The sequence below is a fragment of the Sander lucioperca genome, chromosome 23, assembly GCF_008315115.2.
Source record: "Sander lucioperca isolate FBNREF2018 chromosome 23, SLUC_FBN_1.2, whole genome shotgun sequence".
In the NCBI taxonomy this organism is placed as follows: Eukaryota; Metazoa; Chordata; class Actinopteri; order Perciformes; family Percidae; genus Sander; species Sander lucioperca.
Window position 1 is genome coordinate 235,001 of NC_050195.1, and position 17,500 is coordinate 252,500.

Below are 17,500 nucleotides of genomic sequence, written 5' to 3' on the forward strand. Positions count from 1 at the left end.
TTTGAATTTGTTTTGTCATTTGAATTGTACTTGCGAAGAGCGTTGCATGGAACCATCCATGTTATTTTTGGGCAATTTTGTTGAAAGAAACCTACATTTCTCATATAGAAAACTTTGAAAAAGGGGTCAAACTTGACCCGAGGACAACAGTGGGGTTAATAAACACACCTGGTCCCACAACGAGCGTTACCTGGAAGGCTCCCATGGTGACCACGACGCTCTGCTTCACTTCCTCTGTGCAGCGGAGGTCCTGGTGCTGAGACAGGAAGTGCTGCGACACGGCCACCAGGGCGTCCCGAGGCCAGCGCTGGAACCAGTCCACGGTGCAGCCCGATATCAGGCCCGGGAACTGCTCAGAGCAAAGGTCATGTTTAGACACATGTTTAACCCCTCTAACATCATTACATTTCAGCACATCACACAAATCCATCTCATCTCTTTTCATCGGTGACTTCTCGTGTTAGACTTTCTCTTTTTCTTATGTAGGTGAATTATGTCTAAAATAAGGCCCCAAGGCCTGTCAAATCTGACTGCAATTTATTAATTCCCGCGCCTTCTTACATCGGACTTAAGTTTACCAGAACACAAGGATCAATCTGAGACAAAGAGTTCAGTTGAGCAAAGTTTACTGAGTCCAGCATAAGATTTACAACCCTCTCTCCTCTCCCTCGATCCTCTCCTCTCCCTTTTTCCCTCTCCTGTCCTCTCCCCTCTCCCTCTCGCCCTCTATCCTCTCCTCTTCCTCTACCTGTTCCTCTCCCTCTCCCCTCCTCTCCTCTCCTGTCCTCTCCCTCTCCTCTTCCTCTCTCCTCTTCCCCTCTCCTCTCCCTCTCCTCTTCCTCTCTCCTCTTCCCCTCTCCTCTCCTCTCCCTCTCCCTCTCCTCTTCCTCTCTCCTCTTCCCCTCTCCTCTCCCTCTCCTCTTCCCCTCTCCTCTCCCTCTCCTCTCCCTCTCCTCTCCCTCTCTCCTCTTCCCCTCTCCTCTCCCTCTCCCTCCTCACACACCCAAGATACCGAGACTGTCGTGGCTAGATGATGATGTAAAACGGCCACAGCCGGTGTTTGACCTTTAAAGCACGAGTCCGAAACTTCTCCCCGACGGGCGAGAAGCAGAGCACGACGTGGAGGTTGCTCCGCACGCGAGACAGGAAGAAGTCGTAGAGGTTCTCGGAGGTCGGAGGGCGGCGAGGGTGCTGCCGCTTCATCACGGGAATCAGTTCCTGAGTGATGTCATCCAGCTCATCACGAGCAAACAGGTTGGAAACTTCACCGCTCGCCAGGACGTTGTTCATGTATTCTGGAGAGAAGGAGGGGAAGGGAGGGTAGGGGAGGGGAGGGGAGGGGAGGGAAGGGAAAGGAGAGGGAGAGGGAGAGGAGAGGGAGAGGGAGAGGAGAGGGAGAGGGAGAGGGAGAGGGAGAGGGAGAGAGGGAGAAAGGGAGAGGAGAGGGAGAGGGAGAGGAAGAGGAGAGAGGGAGAGGACATGAGAGGGAGAGGGAGAGAGAGAGGAGAGAGGGAGAGGGAGAGGAGAGGCAAAGGAGAGGAGAGGGAGAGGAGAGGGAGAGGAAGAGGAGAGAGGGAGAGGACATGAGAGGGAGAGGGAGAGGAGAGGCAAAGGAGAGGAGAGGGAGAGGAGAGGAGAGGAGAGAGGGAGAGGGAGAGGAGAGGCAAAGGAGAGGAGAGGGAGAGGAGAGGAGAGAGGAACAGGGAGAGGAGAGGGAAGAGAGAGGAGAGAAAAAGGTAGAGGAGAGGATAGATGGAGAGGAGAGAGGGAGAGGAGAGTGGGAGAAGGAGAGGGAAGAGAGAGGAGAGAAAGAGGTAGAGGGAGAGGATAGGAGAGGGAAAGGAGAGGGGAGGGAGAGGAACAGGGAGAGGAATAAGGAAAAAGGGAGAGGAGAGGATAGTGGGAGAGGAAGAGGTAGAGGGAGGGAGAGAGAGAGAGAGAGAGAGAGAGAAAGGGTGAGTAGAGGGAGAGGAGTAAGTTGAAGGTATGTTTAAATAAAGAAAGAGAAACCAGTAAATTAAGACAACATTTGCAAAGGACAACACAGCTCAAACTAGAGAACTGCTGGACAGATGTTTCCAGAGGACGAGTCAGGATCCTGACCTTTCCTCTTCCTCATCATCGATCATAGATACATATACCAGTCCCTCAATAAAAACGTGATTATGCGATCGCATAATTCAATGCATAATCAGCCAAAGTCTGCATATTTATGCGGGGGTCGCATTTTTTCAAATACGCCGCACTTTCGCCGCAAAATATGCGGGGCTTGCATGATTTCATAATCCCATTTTCGTTGCAAAAAAGTCACATATATCTTAGCAGAAAGTTGAAAAATGTTGCGTTTACTTCACACAAAAGCAGCCATTTTCCCCTGTTGCCATGGGAACGTTATGAAGTGACGTAATTACGCGACGTGAACATCATCGAAAAGCTGCAAACCCCGCGATGAAGCCACGATGGAACCGCAGTTTTCGCAAGTTCCCACAATTTCATCGCATAAAATTGCACAAATATCCCGCATATTCCATCATCACATTTTTTAAGAAAACGTGCCGCATAATCAAGGATTGTTGCCCAAAACAATCACAAAAAAACTCTGCATTTTTCTGGAAGGACTGATATACTGTCAGTATATATATCTATGATCATCGGGACCAAATCTATCAAAATCTAACGTGCAGACTTATGTTTACTGAACATGTAACTTTACTATCATGACTGCAACAGTGCTGCCTTCAGGGGACGTAGTGTGTTCCCCTTCAGTGCTGTTAAATAATAATGTTCTTATTTAAAGAGGCCAGTCGGTACCCAGGAAGGCCTCGTCCTTGATGTCGTTGTCAGTGAAGAGGAACGTGACTCCTTTCCCCCGCTGACCAGCCAGACGATACAGAGTCTTCAGATCCTCCAGCAGGTTACTGCTGCTGTATGACCTACACACACACACACACACACACACACACAGACACACACACAGACACACACACACACACACACACACAGACACACACACACACACACACACACACACACACACACACACACAGACACACAGACACACACACACACACACACACACACACACACACACACACACACACACAGACACACAGACACACACACACACACACACACACACACACACACAGACCCACAGACCCACACACACACACACACACACACACACACACACACACACAGACCCACAGACCCACACACACACACACACAGACCCACAGACACACACACACACACACACACACACAGACCCACAGACCCACAGACACACACACACACACACAGACACACAGACACACACACACAGACACACACACATACACACACACACACACACACACACACACACACAGACAGACAGACACACACACACACATAGACCCACAGACACACACACACACAGACACACACACACACACACACACACACACACACACACACACACCCAGAGAGACAAACAGACACACACACACACACACACACACACTTTAAGGTCTTTTTTTGTTTTTTTTTGTGTGTGCCTTGTGCGTGCATGCGTGCATGTGTGTGTGTGTGTGCGTGCGTGTCTCTGTGTGCCTTGTGCGTGCGTGTGTGCGTGCGTGTGTGTGTGCCTTGTGCGTGCGTGTGTGTGTGTGTGCCTTGTGCGTGCGTGCGTGCGTGCGTGCGTGCGTGCGTGCGTGCGTGCGTGTCTGTGTGTGTGTGTGTGCGTGCGTGTCTGTGTGTGTGTGTGTGTGCGTGTGTGTGTGCGTGCGTGTCTGTGTGTGTGTGTGCGCGTGTGTGTGTGTGTGTGTGTGTGTGTGTGTGTGTGTGTGTGTGTGTGTGTGTGTTTGTTCCAGACCTGGTCAGTGTGATCTGGAAGGTCTGGTATCCTGCGATGAACGACGCCAGCCTCGTCAGACTCTGCTTCCCCGACCCCCCGACCCCGACCAGCAGGGCGTTCCCCTGCGGCGTCCGCAGGATCCGCGAGATCCGCATCAGGTGGCTCATCGCGTCCTGCCATTGGACCAAACACAGACGGGTCGGTATCAGGTCAGTAATGAACCAATCACGGCGCTTCAAATGCTACTAATATGTATTTTGATCAGTTTTGAATATTGCAGACGGTTCGATGCCAGTGATCAGTCAGATGGAAGTACCTTGAAGAAGACCAGGTCCATGGCTCCGCCCCTCGCCGCCTCGTTGTACTGCAGCTGAAACACAGACAGCCGCTCCGCCAGGGCGTCCAGCGACGGGATTGGCTCGTACACCTGTCAATCACGTCAACGTTAACAGCACCGAACACTGTCTGCTGTTGAATATTACTGCACTAACGTGACGAAGACAAAAACTAACTTGGATGTACATTATGACCAGACACTACAGGCAAAAGATTTTGGTTTTTTTTATCTAGACTAATGGAAATATGAACATTTATTTTACTACACTTTATGTGTTTGTGTCTGTAGATTTCTTCTAAATGCAACAATAGTTGGCATTACATAATGCCTCATTTGCAGATTTAAATGTCAGTTAGTTACGTGGTGATATTTGTCAGGTGAAGCAGGTTCCCTGCAGAGTCTCGGGTCGTCTTCCTGTCGACCGGCCAACTTTATGTTTGTTTCTGGGTCAAAAGTTAAAATGTTAACTTTTTTTCCATGTTTTGGTCGTCTTCTTCGACGCTTTTCCCAACATTTTTCAAGCCTTTCCCGACATTTTTGTTGATTTTTTTCTGAAGTTTTTTTGACACACACACAGACAGACAGACAGACAGAGAGACACACACACACACACACACACACACACACACACACACAGATACACACACAGACAGACAGACACACAGACACAGACACACACACACACACACACACAAACAGACACACACACACACACACACACACACACACAGACACACAGACAGACAGATACACACACAGAGACACAGACAGACAGACAGACAGACACACACACACACACACACACACACAGACAGACAGACAGATACACACACACACAGACAGACAGACAGACAGATACACACACAGAGACACAGACAGACAGACAGACAGAGACATCCACACAGACACACAGACAGACACACACACACACACACACACACACACACACACACACACACACACACAGACAGACATAAAGAGAGAGACACACAGAGACACATACACACACTAACACACAGAGACACACGTCATTTTTTTTAGAAAACAAGATGCAATGCTATAAAATTGAATAAAACACCCAAATTCAATGAAAGTAGTGAACTGATCATTGATGTGATGATTGTGAAGAGCGTTGTAGGGAACATCCACGTTATAGAAACTTTTGAAAATGGGTCAGATTTGAGACGAGGACAACAGGAGGGTTGATGGGTCAAGTTTCCTGGTGATATTTGAAGTATGTTAGGGACTGCAGATGAAAAATAGCCTTCTGGCTAACTCTGGCATATTGACAGAAATGTTTATTAATATGCACTGTCCCTGTAATAAAATAAATTAAATTAAATGTTCCCTATTCACCTGCAGAGTCTCCTCTTAATAAAACCATAATAACCAGAATAACTGCATTAGAAATAAGACGTAATTGGACGTAACCTTCGGAGCTTCCAGCTCGGTGTCTTCGGCTTCGTCTCCCGTCGCCTCGGGAGCTTCACGCAGGAAGTCCACGAAGAAGCTGTCCCACTGAGCATGCTCAGTCAGAGCGCTCCCATGATCCTCCACTGTGATCTGAGGAGAGAGAGGAACAGGAACTAGCTGGGACACAGACAGAGCCAATCATTTTCATGTGTTTTGTGAATGCACAGGGATACATAAAGTATATCAGAGACAATCAGAGACAGTATGGAACAAGTTTTGGGAGTTTAGATTGACTTTTGTAACATTTTCTTGAGAAGGCACGCACGCACACACACACACACACACACACACACACACACACACCACTCATGCACACACTCATGTACGCACAGAGACACACACACACACACACACACACACAAGGCACGCACACACACACACTCATGCACAGACTTATGCACGCACAGAGACATATACACTCTCTCTCTCTGTCTCTCACTCACTCACTCTGTTTCTCGGACTAAAAGTGGATTGATTGTGTGTGTGTGTGTGTGTGTGTGTGTGTGTGTGTGTGTGTGTGTTAAACTCTAATAGTAATTGTGTCGTAGGAGAATGTTTAAAGGAATAAAAACCCATCCGTTATCAGCAGTATTAAGTCAATCTAAAAATAACAGACCTTCTCCATGATGGCGTTGAAGGTTCCTCGGTCGCTGCTGTCGATGAATCGGTCGGCGATCACTCGGCAACATTCATGATGGAAGAGAGCCGAGAGGATCTCCGCGCTCGCACACGCCTCGGATTTCACCGTCAGGATCCCCTGAAACACAACACACACTCAGAGTTGTTCTTTATGAGTTGACCAAGTGGTAGCATGTAAAGATTGAATAGCAGTGGACCCACAATTGAGCCCTGGGGAACGCCACAGGTCATGTAGTTGCTTAATATGGATGTCTCTAGGTTGTTCTTTTTGAGAAATGGTTTTATAACAGCAGTCTCTAGGGATTATGAAAATGTGCCCATCTGTAAGGATGAAATAATTATAATTAGGGCTGTCAAACGATTAATTTTTTTTAATCGCGATTAATCGCTGAATTTCTCTAGTTATTCGCAATTAATCGCGTATTTTATCACATGATTAAAATTCTATTATTTTGCATTTCAGAACAGTTTTTAAGTCCATATTAACAATCGAAAGCAATTTTTACCAGTGGATCTTGATTGGGAATCAAATGAATGCAAAGAAAGTTAGTTTATGAACTTGATTTTAAGATTTGTAATTATTTATTTACTGTAAACAAAAGAAAAATGTGTGACTCTGTCATTATTCCACAATTCCTCCAAGTACCTAACTAAAAAACTAAAAATCCCTATCCTTACTAGAGTCAATATAGTGTTTAGTAACTCCTAAATAGGGCTATCAAACGATTAATTTCTTTTAATTTCTCTGAATTTCTGCGATTAATGCGATTAAAAAAAATTAATCGCATCGCGGCGGCCCTTAATCGCATCGTGATTAACGCGTTAACGCTGACAGCCCTAATTATAATGCAGATCTGGCACACACACTTCACGTCACATGTTTCTTAAACTAATCACTAACACAACACACTGTCACATGTTTCTTAAACTAATCACTAAGGGTGTTTTCACACCGACAGCCTTTAGTTCGGTTGAATCGAACTAGAGTTTGTTTGCCCCGTTGGTGCGGTTTGTTTGGGCAGGTGAGAACGTGGCAATCGAACTCTGGTGCGCACCAAAAGCGGACCAAACAAGCGTACCGAGACCTGCTTGAAGAGGTGGTCTCGGTGATAATTTTAATGAAATGAGCTGGTTTGACCACTAGACCAGAACACAGGACCATCTTCCTGTATTTACTTTCTTGCTCCCGCCCCCAGACATATCCGACCAATAAGAGGGCTGGATGTTCTTGCCTGATTTGTAATGACGCATTGTGGTACGCTTGGATTTTTCCAGGTGTGAAACCAAACCAAACCAAACCGACCGAGGGCAAATCGCTCCAAGTTTACGAACTCACCAACTGATTCGGACCAAAGCAAACGAACTACAGGTGTGAAAACGCCCTAACACAACACTGCCTTTTCGTCACCTTTTCGTCACCTTTTAGTCACCTTTTAGTCGCCTTTGTGTCGCCTTTGTGTCGCCTTTGTGTCGTCTTTTAGTCGCCTTTGTGTCGCCTTTGTGTCGTCTTTTAGTCGCCTTTGTGTCGCCTTTGTGTCGCCTTTGTGTCGCCTTTGTGTCGCCTTTGTGTCGCCTTTTCACACTGTCATATGTTCCTAAAACTAATCACTAACACAACACACACTAACAATGTGTCGCCTTTTAGTCGCCTTTTAGTCGCCTTTGTGTCGTCTTTTAGTCGCCTTTGTGTCGCCTTTGTGTCGCCTTTGTGTCGCCTTTGTGTCGCCTTTGTGTCGCCTTTTCACACTGTCACATGTTCCTAAAACTAATCACTAACACAACACACACTAACAATGTGTCGCCTTTTAGTCGCCTTTTAGTCGCCTTTTAGTCGCCTTTTAGTCGCCTTTGTGACGTCTTTTAGTCGCCTTTGTGTCGCCTTTGTGTCGCCTTTGTGTCGCCTTTGTGTCGCCTTTATGTCGCCTTTGTGTCGCCTTTGTGTCGCCTTTGTGTCGCCTTTGTGTCGCCTTTGTGTCGCCTTTTCACACTGTCACATGTTCCTAAAACTAATCACTAACACAACACACACTAACAATAAATTAAACTGTTGAACGATGATGATTCCTTTGAGATGTCAGATATTTTTACATAAAACACTTCCAAATATCATTACCAAAGCCACCAGACTCCATGTAAATAATCAGGACTTTTAGCGTGTATAGAGCCAGCATATCTCCACATGTAAATGGGTGAATTAAGGGATTATTTCAACCAAACCAGAGTGGTGATTGTTGGAACAGTGGAAAGATGAACCAAGACGGCTTTTGATAGTTTTATTTTGTTTCTGTCCACTTTGAATTAAGTGTGTTTTATCATTTAACTCATGATAAAAGTCCTGATTATTTACATGGAGTCTGGTGATGGTGATTTCGGGGCTGTTTCAGGTTAAACTAAAAGGATCTTACGCTTTAACAAAAAGGTCTATCTCTTTCCATAATGTTACTTAGACACAAACACTTGACAAAAAAAAGGGTCCAGATCAAAAATAAATAAAAAATACCAAAGATACCCTTTAAACCGTGAAGAGAAAAAGTGTTTTCTACCTGCCAGATCCGGCTGAGGTCCCTCAGGTTGAAGATGTAGTGAAACTTAGCAGGAGACGGTAACATCTGAGGAGGAGAGACGGCTTCATTAGATCTCTTCAAGTCTGACCAATATCTGTCTGCATGTAACAGCCGGACGAACCGGAGCACTCAGACTATGAGATACGAGATGTAAACTTGAGAGAAAGTTAAAGGACAAATCCGGCGTAAAATGAACCTAGGGGTTAATAACATATGTGTACCTAGTCGACCGTTCTCTGGGATCTGTTTTCATGATAATCGAATGTGTCGCTAGCTTTAAACAAGCTAGCGCAAAAGACAGTAGCAGTGTGCAACCAGTAACCGGTAACATAGCTCAAACACAGTGTTCGTGATTCGACTGCTCATGATTTCTAAGATGGCGGCCGAATGTAAACACAAACGCTACTGTCTTTAAAATGTATCTTTTTAATAAACTGTCTGTACACTTACAAAGTTCTCAATGCTTTCGGTTTACATGTAGGGCCCCTCATTATGCTACCATGGAAGTGTGGTGCTATTTTGAGCCTTGTTAGTGGTATAAGATAGTGATTTACCCCATGCCCCAAAAGCTAGCATTAGCGGCTAACACCGGTTTTGCGGTAGCTTGTTTAAAGCTAGCGACACATTCGATTAGCATGAAAACATGTCCCAGAGAACGGTTGACTCGGTACACATATGATATTAACCCCTTGGTTTATTTTACGCCGGAATTGTCCTTTAACTTCTCACCCATAGACTTGGTGGGCATTACTGGGAACATCCATTAATTAATTAAATAATTACTATAATTAATGAGCGTCACAGCTCGTAGCTGGGGGCGTGGCCTGTGTAGGTCTGATTTAAGCTGATTCTGCAATTTATGCCAGGATAAGGGTGCAAAAACTTTGAAGGCACTTTCACCGAAGACAGTTTGCGTTCGGGGAATGTCATACATGATTTGCCCATTTGATCGAAGATTACATTTCCTGGTGGTGACTTTAGGAGTCAGGGAGTAGTGACGACTTCATGAGTTTCTTTAACGATAAAATTATAACAATTAGAGATACTATTCATCACCTCTTTCCCCCAACCTCTAATGGGTCACCTTTAACTGACAGACTGCTAGAAAGAACGACTAGACCTGACATATACTTAGATTGCTTTTATCCTATAAACCCTCAACAATTAATGCTAAAGGTCTCTTCAGCAAAGCCATCTACCTGTCTCTTGGACCCCATCCCTACGAGGCTACTTAAAGAAGCGTTACCCGTGGTTAACACTTCATTGCTAGATATGATAAATATGTCTTTATTGACAGGTTATGTACCGCAGTCATTTAAAGTAGCTGTGATAAAACCGCTACTGAAAAAACCCACCCTCGATCCTGAGGTCTTAGCCAACTATATATATTTAACCTTCCCTTTCTCTCCAAGATCCTTGAGAAAGTAGTCGCTAATCAGTTATGTGATTTTCTACATAGCAATAGCTTATTTGAGGACTTTCAGTCAGGATTTAGAAAGCATCATAGCACAGAGACGGCACTGGTGAAAATCACTAACGATCTTCTAACTGCATCAGACAAAGGACTTGTCTCCGTACTTGTCTTATTAGATCTTAGTGCTGCATTCGATACTATTGACCATACCATCCTCTTACAGAGACTGGAACATTTAGTTGGCATTAAAGGAATCGCACTAAACTGGTTTAAGTCCTACTTCTCTGATCGATCGCAATTTGTTAATGTTAACAATAAACCCTCCAATTACGCTAAAATTAACCATGGCGTTCCTCAAGGCTCAGTGCTTGGACCAATTCTATTCTCCTTATATATGCTTCCTCTAGGCAATATTATTAGGAAACACTCAATTAACTTTCACTGTTATGCGGATGACACCCAATTATATCTGTCAATCAAGCCAGACGAAACCAGCCAGCTAGCTAAACTTCAAGCTTGCATTAAAGATATAAAATCATGGATGGCCTACAATTTCCTGATGTTAAACTCAAACAAAACCGAAGTTATTGTGCTGGGCTCCAAACCCCTACGAACCTCATTAGCCGAAGATATATTTACCCTAGATGGCATTGCCCTGGCCTCCAGTAATACTGTCAGAAATCTAGGAGTTATTTTTGATCAGGATCTATCCTTTAACGCCCATCTAAAACACACCTCTAGAACAGCCTTTTTTCACCTTCGTAACATTGCTAAAATTAGGAACATCCTATCTCAAAACGATGCAGAAAAACTAGTCCATGCATTCGTTACTTCCAGGCTGGACTACTGTAATTCCTTATTATCAGGATGCTCAAATAAGTCCGTTAGGACTCTCCAGCTGATCCAGAATGCTGCAGCGCGTGTTCTGACAAGAACTAAGAAAAGAGATCATATTTCTCCTGTATTAGCTTCTCTCCATTGGCTTCCTGTAAAATCCAGGATTGAATTTAAAATCCTTCTTCTGACCTATAAAGCTCTAAATGGTCAAGCTCCTTCATATCTTGAGGACCTCTTAGTACCTTATTGTCCCACTAGAGCACTACGGTCCCAGAATGCAGAGTTACTTGTGGTTCCTAGAGTCTCTAAAAGTAGAATGGGAGGCAGAGCCTTCAGCTATCAGGCTCCTCTCCTGTGGAACCAGCTCCCAATCTGGGTTCGGGGGGCAGACACCGTCGCTACATTTAAGACTAAACTGAAAACTCTCCTCTTTGATAAAGCTTATAGTTAGGGAGTGAGGAGTTGCAGTGAACGCCTAGACCGGCGGGGCAGGGTGTATAGCTGTAGACACAGCACCCTGCTTTTCTCTGCTTCTCTTTACAGTCATCAGATTTGCCTATCGTATAATCAATAATATAGTGCCTCTCCTAGTTATGCTGTTATAATTCTAGACTGCCGAGGAAGTTCCTTCTTATGACACGCTCTTTTCTTTTGTTTCCTTTTATGCACATCCTGTCTCAGAAGTGCTTGTTACTCACCTAGCTCTGGGGAGTTTACTCCCCAGAGTCCTTATGTTTCTTCTTCGCCCAGAACATCGCCTCAGATTAGGGCGACACCAAGACCTGGGTCTTGGGTGCAGCTGTGGCTATGGACCTGCTACACCCTGCTACGCTCTGCGATTCCCTGCAATGCCCGGCTACGTCCTGCTGCATCCACCGCGTCCACCCATGCTCTGCTGTGCCACGCTACATCCTGTACCGTCATAACCCCAACCGTCAGACACCGCCCACCAAGAGTCTGGGTCTGCCGAGGTTTCTTCCTAAAAGGGAGTTTTTCCTCGCCACTGTCGCAATAGCCTCTGCTAATGCTTGCTCTTGGGGGAACTATTGGAATTGTTGGGGCTTTATAGAGTGTGGTCTAGACCTACTCTATCTGTAAAATGTCTCGAGATAACTCTTGTTATGATTTGATACTATAAATAAAATTGAATTGAATTGAATTGAATTGAGAGAACATGCAGTAAGTAAGGAAGCAGTTTACACAGTACGGCCTTAAAAAGAAAAATATACCAATGCTCCAACCTGCGATTGTGCAAAGAAGGCCAACCAATGCTCTCATACAAGATGTTGAGTACGAAAACTAGAATTAGCTACAAATCTTAGTGCTGCATGCAACACGTTCTCACACTCATCTCGTAAAATCTGGACGCTTGGTCAGGTGCCTTTGTCGTTCTTATTGACGCTAAAAGTCTCCTTTAGCGCTATAAGTAAACGCGTTTGGTCGGGACTATTGCCGTCCCTTTAGCGCTATAAGTAAACATGCTTGTTCGGGACTATTGCCGTCCCTTTAGCGTTATAAGTAAACGTGCTTGGTCGGGACTATTGCCGTCCCTTTAGCGCTATAAGTAAACGTGCTTGGTCGGGACTATTGCCGTCCCTTTAGCGCTATAAGTAAACGCGCTTGGTCGGGACTATCGCCATCCCTTTAGCGCTATAAGTAAACGCGCTTGGTCGGGACTATCGCCGTCCCTTTAGCGCTATAAGTAAACGCGCTTGGTCGGGACTATTGCCGTCCCTTTTGACACAGTTATGTTAAGGAAAAGGTCGTGGGTGGGCGTACGGTTCTGTGACACGCGGGAGGAAAGAAAGAAGCGACTATAGCAAGCCTGACAAGCGGGACGTGAACCCCTCTCTCCTGGTGAAAGTCCTGTGTTTGACCCATCCACCCCCCCAACCAACCTCCTTACATACTACTCTCTAAATCCTCTCTAACTGCTGCTCTCCCCGGGGCGTTACACAAACACGCTGAAAGACGCCTTTTTCGTCGCATCAGACGCTGACAGCCACTGTCCAAACGTCCTTATTTTACGAGTTCGGAGTGAGAACGGGTTGCTGCATGGTATACTGAGTCCAGCATTTTCAGAGAAGATTGATTTGCATGTGCATGTATAAAATATCACAAAATAAAGCTGCCTTGCCAAGTTTGAACCACTTCTCGATGCCTAATTTTAGCTGTGAATATATATTTTATTTTACCTTTGCCTTCACGGCCTGCCACACCCGCCGGGTGGTGGGAACGAGGGCGGTGGCGAGCTGGCAGACCCCGGCGGCAAAGCCTCTCTCTGGGCAGAAGTATCCCGCGGCCACGGTGCCGAAGATTTTATCGATGGAGGAGTTGGAGGGCAGCGTGCAGTTAAAGATGGAGAACTGCCTCTTCAGACGCTGAGGGATGTCGTTCCGCCCGCCGCCTGGGTGGATCATGGCCGCCACCAGCTGTTGAAAAGGTTATCGAATAGGTACTCTTTATTTATTCAATTAGAACGGAGGGCTTGGAAAGATGTGAATGAGAGGGGGAAACGCCAGAGCAGGGGGAATGAGAGGGGGAAACGCCAGAGCAGGGGGAATGAGAGGGGGAAACACCAGAGTAGGGGGAATGAGAGGGGGAAACACCAGAGCAGGGGGAATGAGAGGGGGAAACGCCAGAGCAGGGGGAATGAGAGGGGGAAACACCAGAGCAGGGGGAATGAGAGGGGGAAACGCCAGAGCAGGGGGAATGAGAGGGGGAAACACCAGAGCAGGGGGAATGAGAGGGGGAAACGCCAGAGCAGGGGGAATGAGAGGGGGAAACATAGCAGAATATATTCCTTTTTAAACAAAAACGTAGCAGTGTGAATGTAGCCTGAGCCTATAGAAAATGTGTATTGTTTTTGGATATACAATTTGTGAATGAAAACAAGTGAAATGCTCCCCCCCCCCACCCCCCCGTGCCTCCCCACCTGGAATCGCCCCGGTGTCCAGAATCTAAAATCGGATGCCGTTATTTAGAAACTAAAGTCCAGATCGTTTGTAGCTGAAGGAAGAAAGTGAAAGAGACCGTTACCTGAACGTCCACCACAGTGATGAACTCTCCGGGACGATCCAGACTGTAGAAACCTCCCTGTTCCATCAGCTGACGCACAATCTCATTGGTTATCTGAAGGACACGGAGGCGGGAAGAAATTAGACTCAATGATGTGATTGGTTACCCAGGTGGACGTGTTATTCATGACATAAACACGGGTCATTCTGGTTTGGTCAATGTGGTATAACTTTTAAACTGTCTATCAAACGACAGCGACACACACACACACACACACACACACACACACACACGCACGCACACATCAACACCCACACACACACACACAGACACCCACACACACACACACAGACAGACACACACAGACACCCACACACCGACACACACACATACACACAAACACACACACATCGACACACCGACACACACACACACACACACATACACACACACACACACACACACACACACAAACACACACACACACAAACACACACACACACACACACACACACACACACACCGACACACAAACACACACACACACAGACACACAAACACACACACACACAAACACACACACACACACACACACACATTAATTTTTAAACTGTCTTATCAAATTGTTTTCATTCATTAAACTGTTTTTTTTGTAAAGCACTTTGTAAATTTGATTTGAAAAGTGCTAACTGCTGTATCAATAATATTATTATCTATAACCATGATAGTTATCTGTAGCAGAAAAGATACGACCAGATTTTAATATATATTTAATTAATTAATTAAAAAGAAAACAAGAAAACAGATTTACTTTTGGTTTTCCATGTTGAAGACTTTTTTGGTCAAACTTGATATTTAAAAAGAGGCAGCGAACAAAAAGAAAAAAGCAAACGATAAAACAGAAAGAGGCGACCAATCAGAGCGAGCGTGGGGCCGACCTGGTCTCCCCATTCGTTGATGACGGGCATGTTGATGTCGTCTATGAAGACGGTCATCCTGCGTCCGGCCGGCGGCCCGTAGGTGGCGCCCATGCGTTTATCGATGTAGCTCTCCACGGTTCTCTGGAACATGCTGGGCAGCGTGGCCGACGAGAAGTTCACCGTCTTACTGAGGTGGAGCTCCGGGTCCAGCTTACTGGTGTAGCCCTGCGGGGGGGCAGACACAAACACCTAGCATTACCATTAGCTAGCATTAGGCTGCGTTCAGACAGGGAAACAAATGCTGCGTTCCAGACACAATTTCTAGCCCCAAAAGTTACGACTTCAAGTCACGACTCATGAATTGGTAGAGCGTTCCAGGGTTCAGGTTAGGCTACCTAACGTTAATGTTAGGTAGCCGCTAGCTAACGACATAAAGTCCTAAAGAAGTCAGGAAAAAGTTCCTCAGCCATCACAGAAAAAATGCGCCCCAAAACGTTGGAAAAAGTGACAACAAAGTCAGAAAAAGCGACAAAAAATAGGTGGCCAAAATGTATTGTGAACCTAAATTGATATGCGGCCTGGATCATAATCTGCGAGGGGCCGGATTTGGCCCGCAGGCCTCGAGTTTGACACGTGTGTCTTAAAGCTACGTTCAGACCATTTTTGAGAAAATGAAAGCTCAGATGGGCCGATCTGGAATCTTCCCTTTATGACGTCATAAGGGGAACGGTTACCTCCCCTTTCTCCGATTTGCCCGCCCAGAGAATTTGGCCCGCCCATGAGAAAGAGAGAAAGAGAGAGACATCATGGCTTGAAAACGAGCGAAGTGGCCGTTGGTCAAGGCCGCCCCCCCCCCCCACCCACCCCTCTCCTCCTCAACAGCATTTAAAGCTACAGACACAGAAATGGCACATCCTAAGGAAAGATCATTGTGGGATTGGCTCTAGTGGCTGTAATTCTGGACCAAGGCTGAATTTAGGGAAAGAGACTTCAGATACAGTATTAGGGGACCACTAAGGTCTATATAAAAGAGACTTCAGATACAGTATTAGGGGACCACTGAGGCCTATATAAAGAGACTTCAGATACAGTATTAGGGGACCACTAAGGTCTATATAAAAGAGACTTCAGATACAGTATTAGGGGACCACTAAGGCCTATATAAAAGCATCCAAAAAGCAGCATGTTAAAACTTTCAGTGATGTTTCCTGTTTCCTGTACGGGACTCTCACATCGCCTCAAAACACACCAACAAGTCTGATCCGCGCTCGCATGACTGGCCACCGTAGAGGGGGGAGTTTCTCTAAAAGTTTAGTCGGTCTCAACTTTTCGCCACAGGCACGCTGTGTTTTTTGAGTGTCCCCCCTGCAGCAGAAAAAAATGATTTCCTTCCATTTGTTCTAAAATCAACAAGCAAATTGTTGTACTAAAGCCGAATACTGAAAGCAGTACACTTTAGTATCTGTTTATTTATCCCAATTAATATCGTTATCACTATATTCAGCAACGTTATCGCATATTTTCCTCATATCGTGCAGCCCTAGTATGGAAGCACATTTCTGCCACTGTGACAAGAAAACAAGATCCTGTAAGTCATAATGAGAAACTTTCTCAAAATAATGAGTTAGTTTTTGGAGAAGAATGACTTTCTCTCTGACTTTAATCATGACGGTCTTGGCGGTTCCCTGCTCTCCGATCAGCAGCACGGCCTTCCTCTGCTTCACGATGGTCGTCATCAGGAAGTCCGTCCTCACGTTGTCCACGTTGGGAACCAGGATGGACGAGTAGTCGGGGACGTGGTCTTTGGGGTAAACGTACTCTGGCACCTGCAACATACACAGACAGTACGTAACGTACAGCATCATGGTGACTTGGGGAAAACATCACAAGCGTCTTTAACCCTTGTGTTGTCTTCCCGTCCACAATGCACGTTTTTCTGGGTCAAAATAAAAAAAAATGTCCAAGTCTTTTGTCACTTATTCTGATCTGTTTGTTGTTTTTTTCTGCACGTTCTTGGACGTTTTTGTAGTTTTTTCCACTTTTTAAACCTTTTTTTCCGACATTTTTGTCATTTTTTTCAACGTTCTTTTATCAATTATTTTCTTCAACTACTATAAAATTGAATAAAACACCCAAATTCAATAATAGTAGCGAACGGATCATTCATTTTACTTGTTAAGAGCGTTGCATGGAACCATCCACATTCTTTTTTGGGACAATTTGGTTAAAGTAAAACCCAAATTTTGAAAATGGGTCAAACAGGAGGGTTAATATTAAGTTATCAACAGAACTTCTCTCATCTTAAACTTCCCAAAAAGTACAAAATATATTGTAGGCAGAATTACAGGAATGTGATAATGTTGCAGGATCTTTGGTTTGAGAATCAGAAAAATGGATTTATTGCCTTGATGGTTGGTGCATACAAGAGCATATTAAACATTAATATGAAATAAACAATAC

General features: G+C 45.3%; 1 protein-coding gene across 1 annotated transcript in view; it reads right to left on the minus strand.

Moving 5' to 3' along the window:
* Nucleotides 1–17,500, minus strand: part of dnah5l (dynein, axonemal, heavy chain 5 like) — a 105,071-nt gene that overhangs the window by 25,615 nt on the left and 61,956 nt on the right. The window contains exons 59-70 of the mRNA XM_031308623.2: nucleotides 16,699–16,866; nucleotides 15,059–15,265; nucleotides 14,142–14,234; nucleotides 13,298–13,534; nucleotides 8,831–8,896; nucleotides 6,265–6,405; nucleotides 5,607–5,738; nucleotides 4,155–4,265; nucleotides 3,857–4,011; nucleotides 2,812–2,933; nucleotides 1,066–1,295; nucleotides 191–349 (exon numbers count right to left, since the gene is read on the minus strand). Of these exons, the coding sequence (XP_031164483.1) occupies nucleotides 191–349; nucleotides 1,066–1,295; nucleotides 2,812–2,933; nucleotides 3,857–4,011; nucleotides 4,155–4,265; nucleotides 5,607–5,738; nucleotides 6,265–6,405; nucleotides 8,831–8,896; nucleotides 13,298–13,534; nucleotides 14,142–14,234; nucleotides 15,059–15,265; nucleotides 16,699–16,866 (1,821 nt within the window). The remainder of the gene's footprint in view (nucleotides 1–190; nucleotides 350–1,065; nucleotides 1,296–2,811; nucleotides 2,934–3,856; nucleotides 4,012–4,154; nucleotides 4,266–5,606; nucleotides 5,739–6,264; nucleotides 6,406–8,830; nucleotides 8,897–13,297; nucleotides 13,535–14,141; nucleotides 14,235–15,058; nucleotides 15,266–16,698; nucleotides 16,867–17,500) is intronic.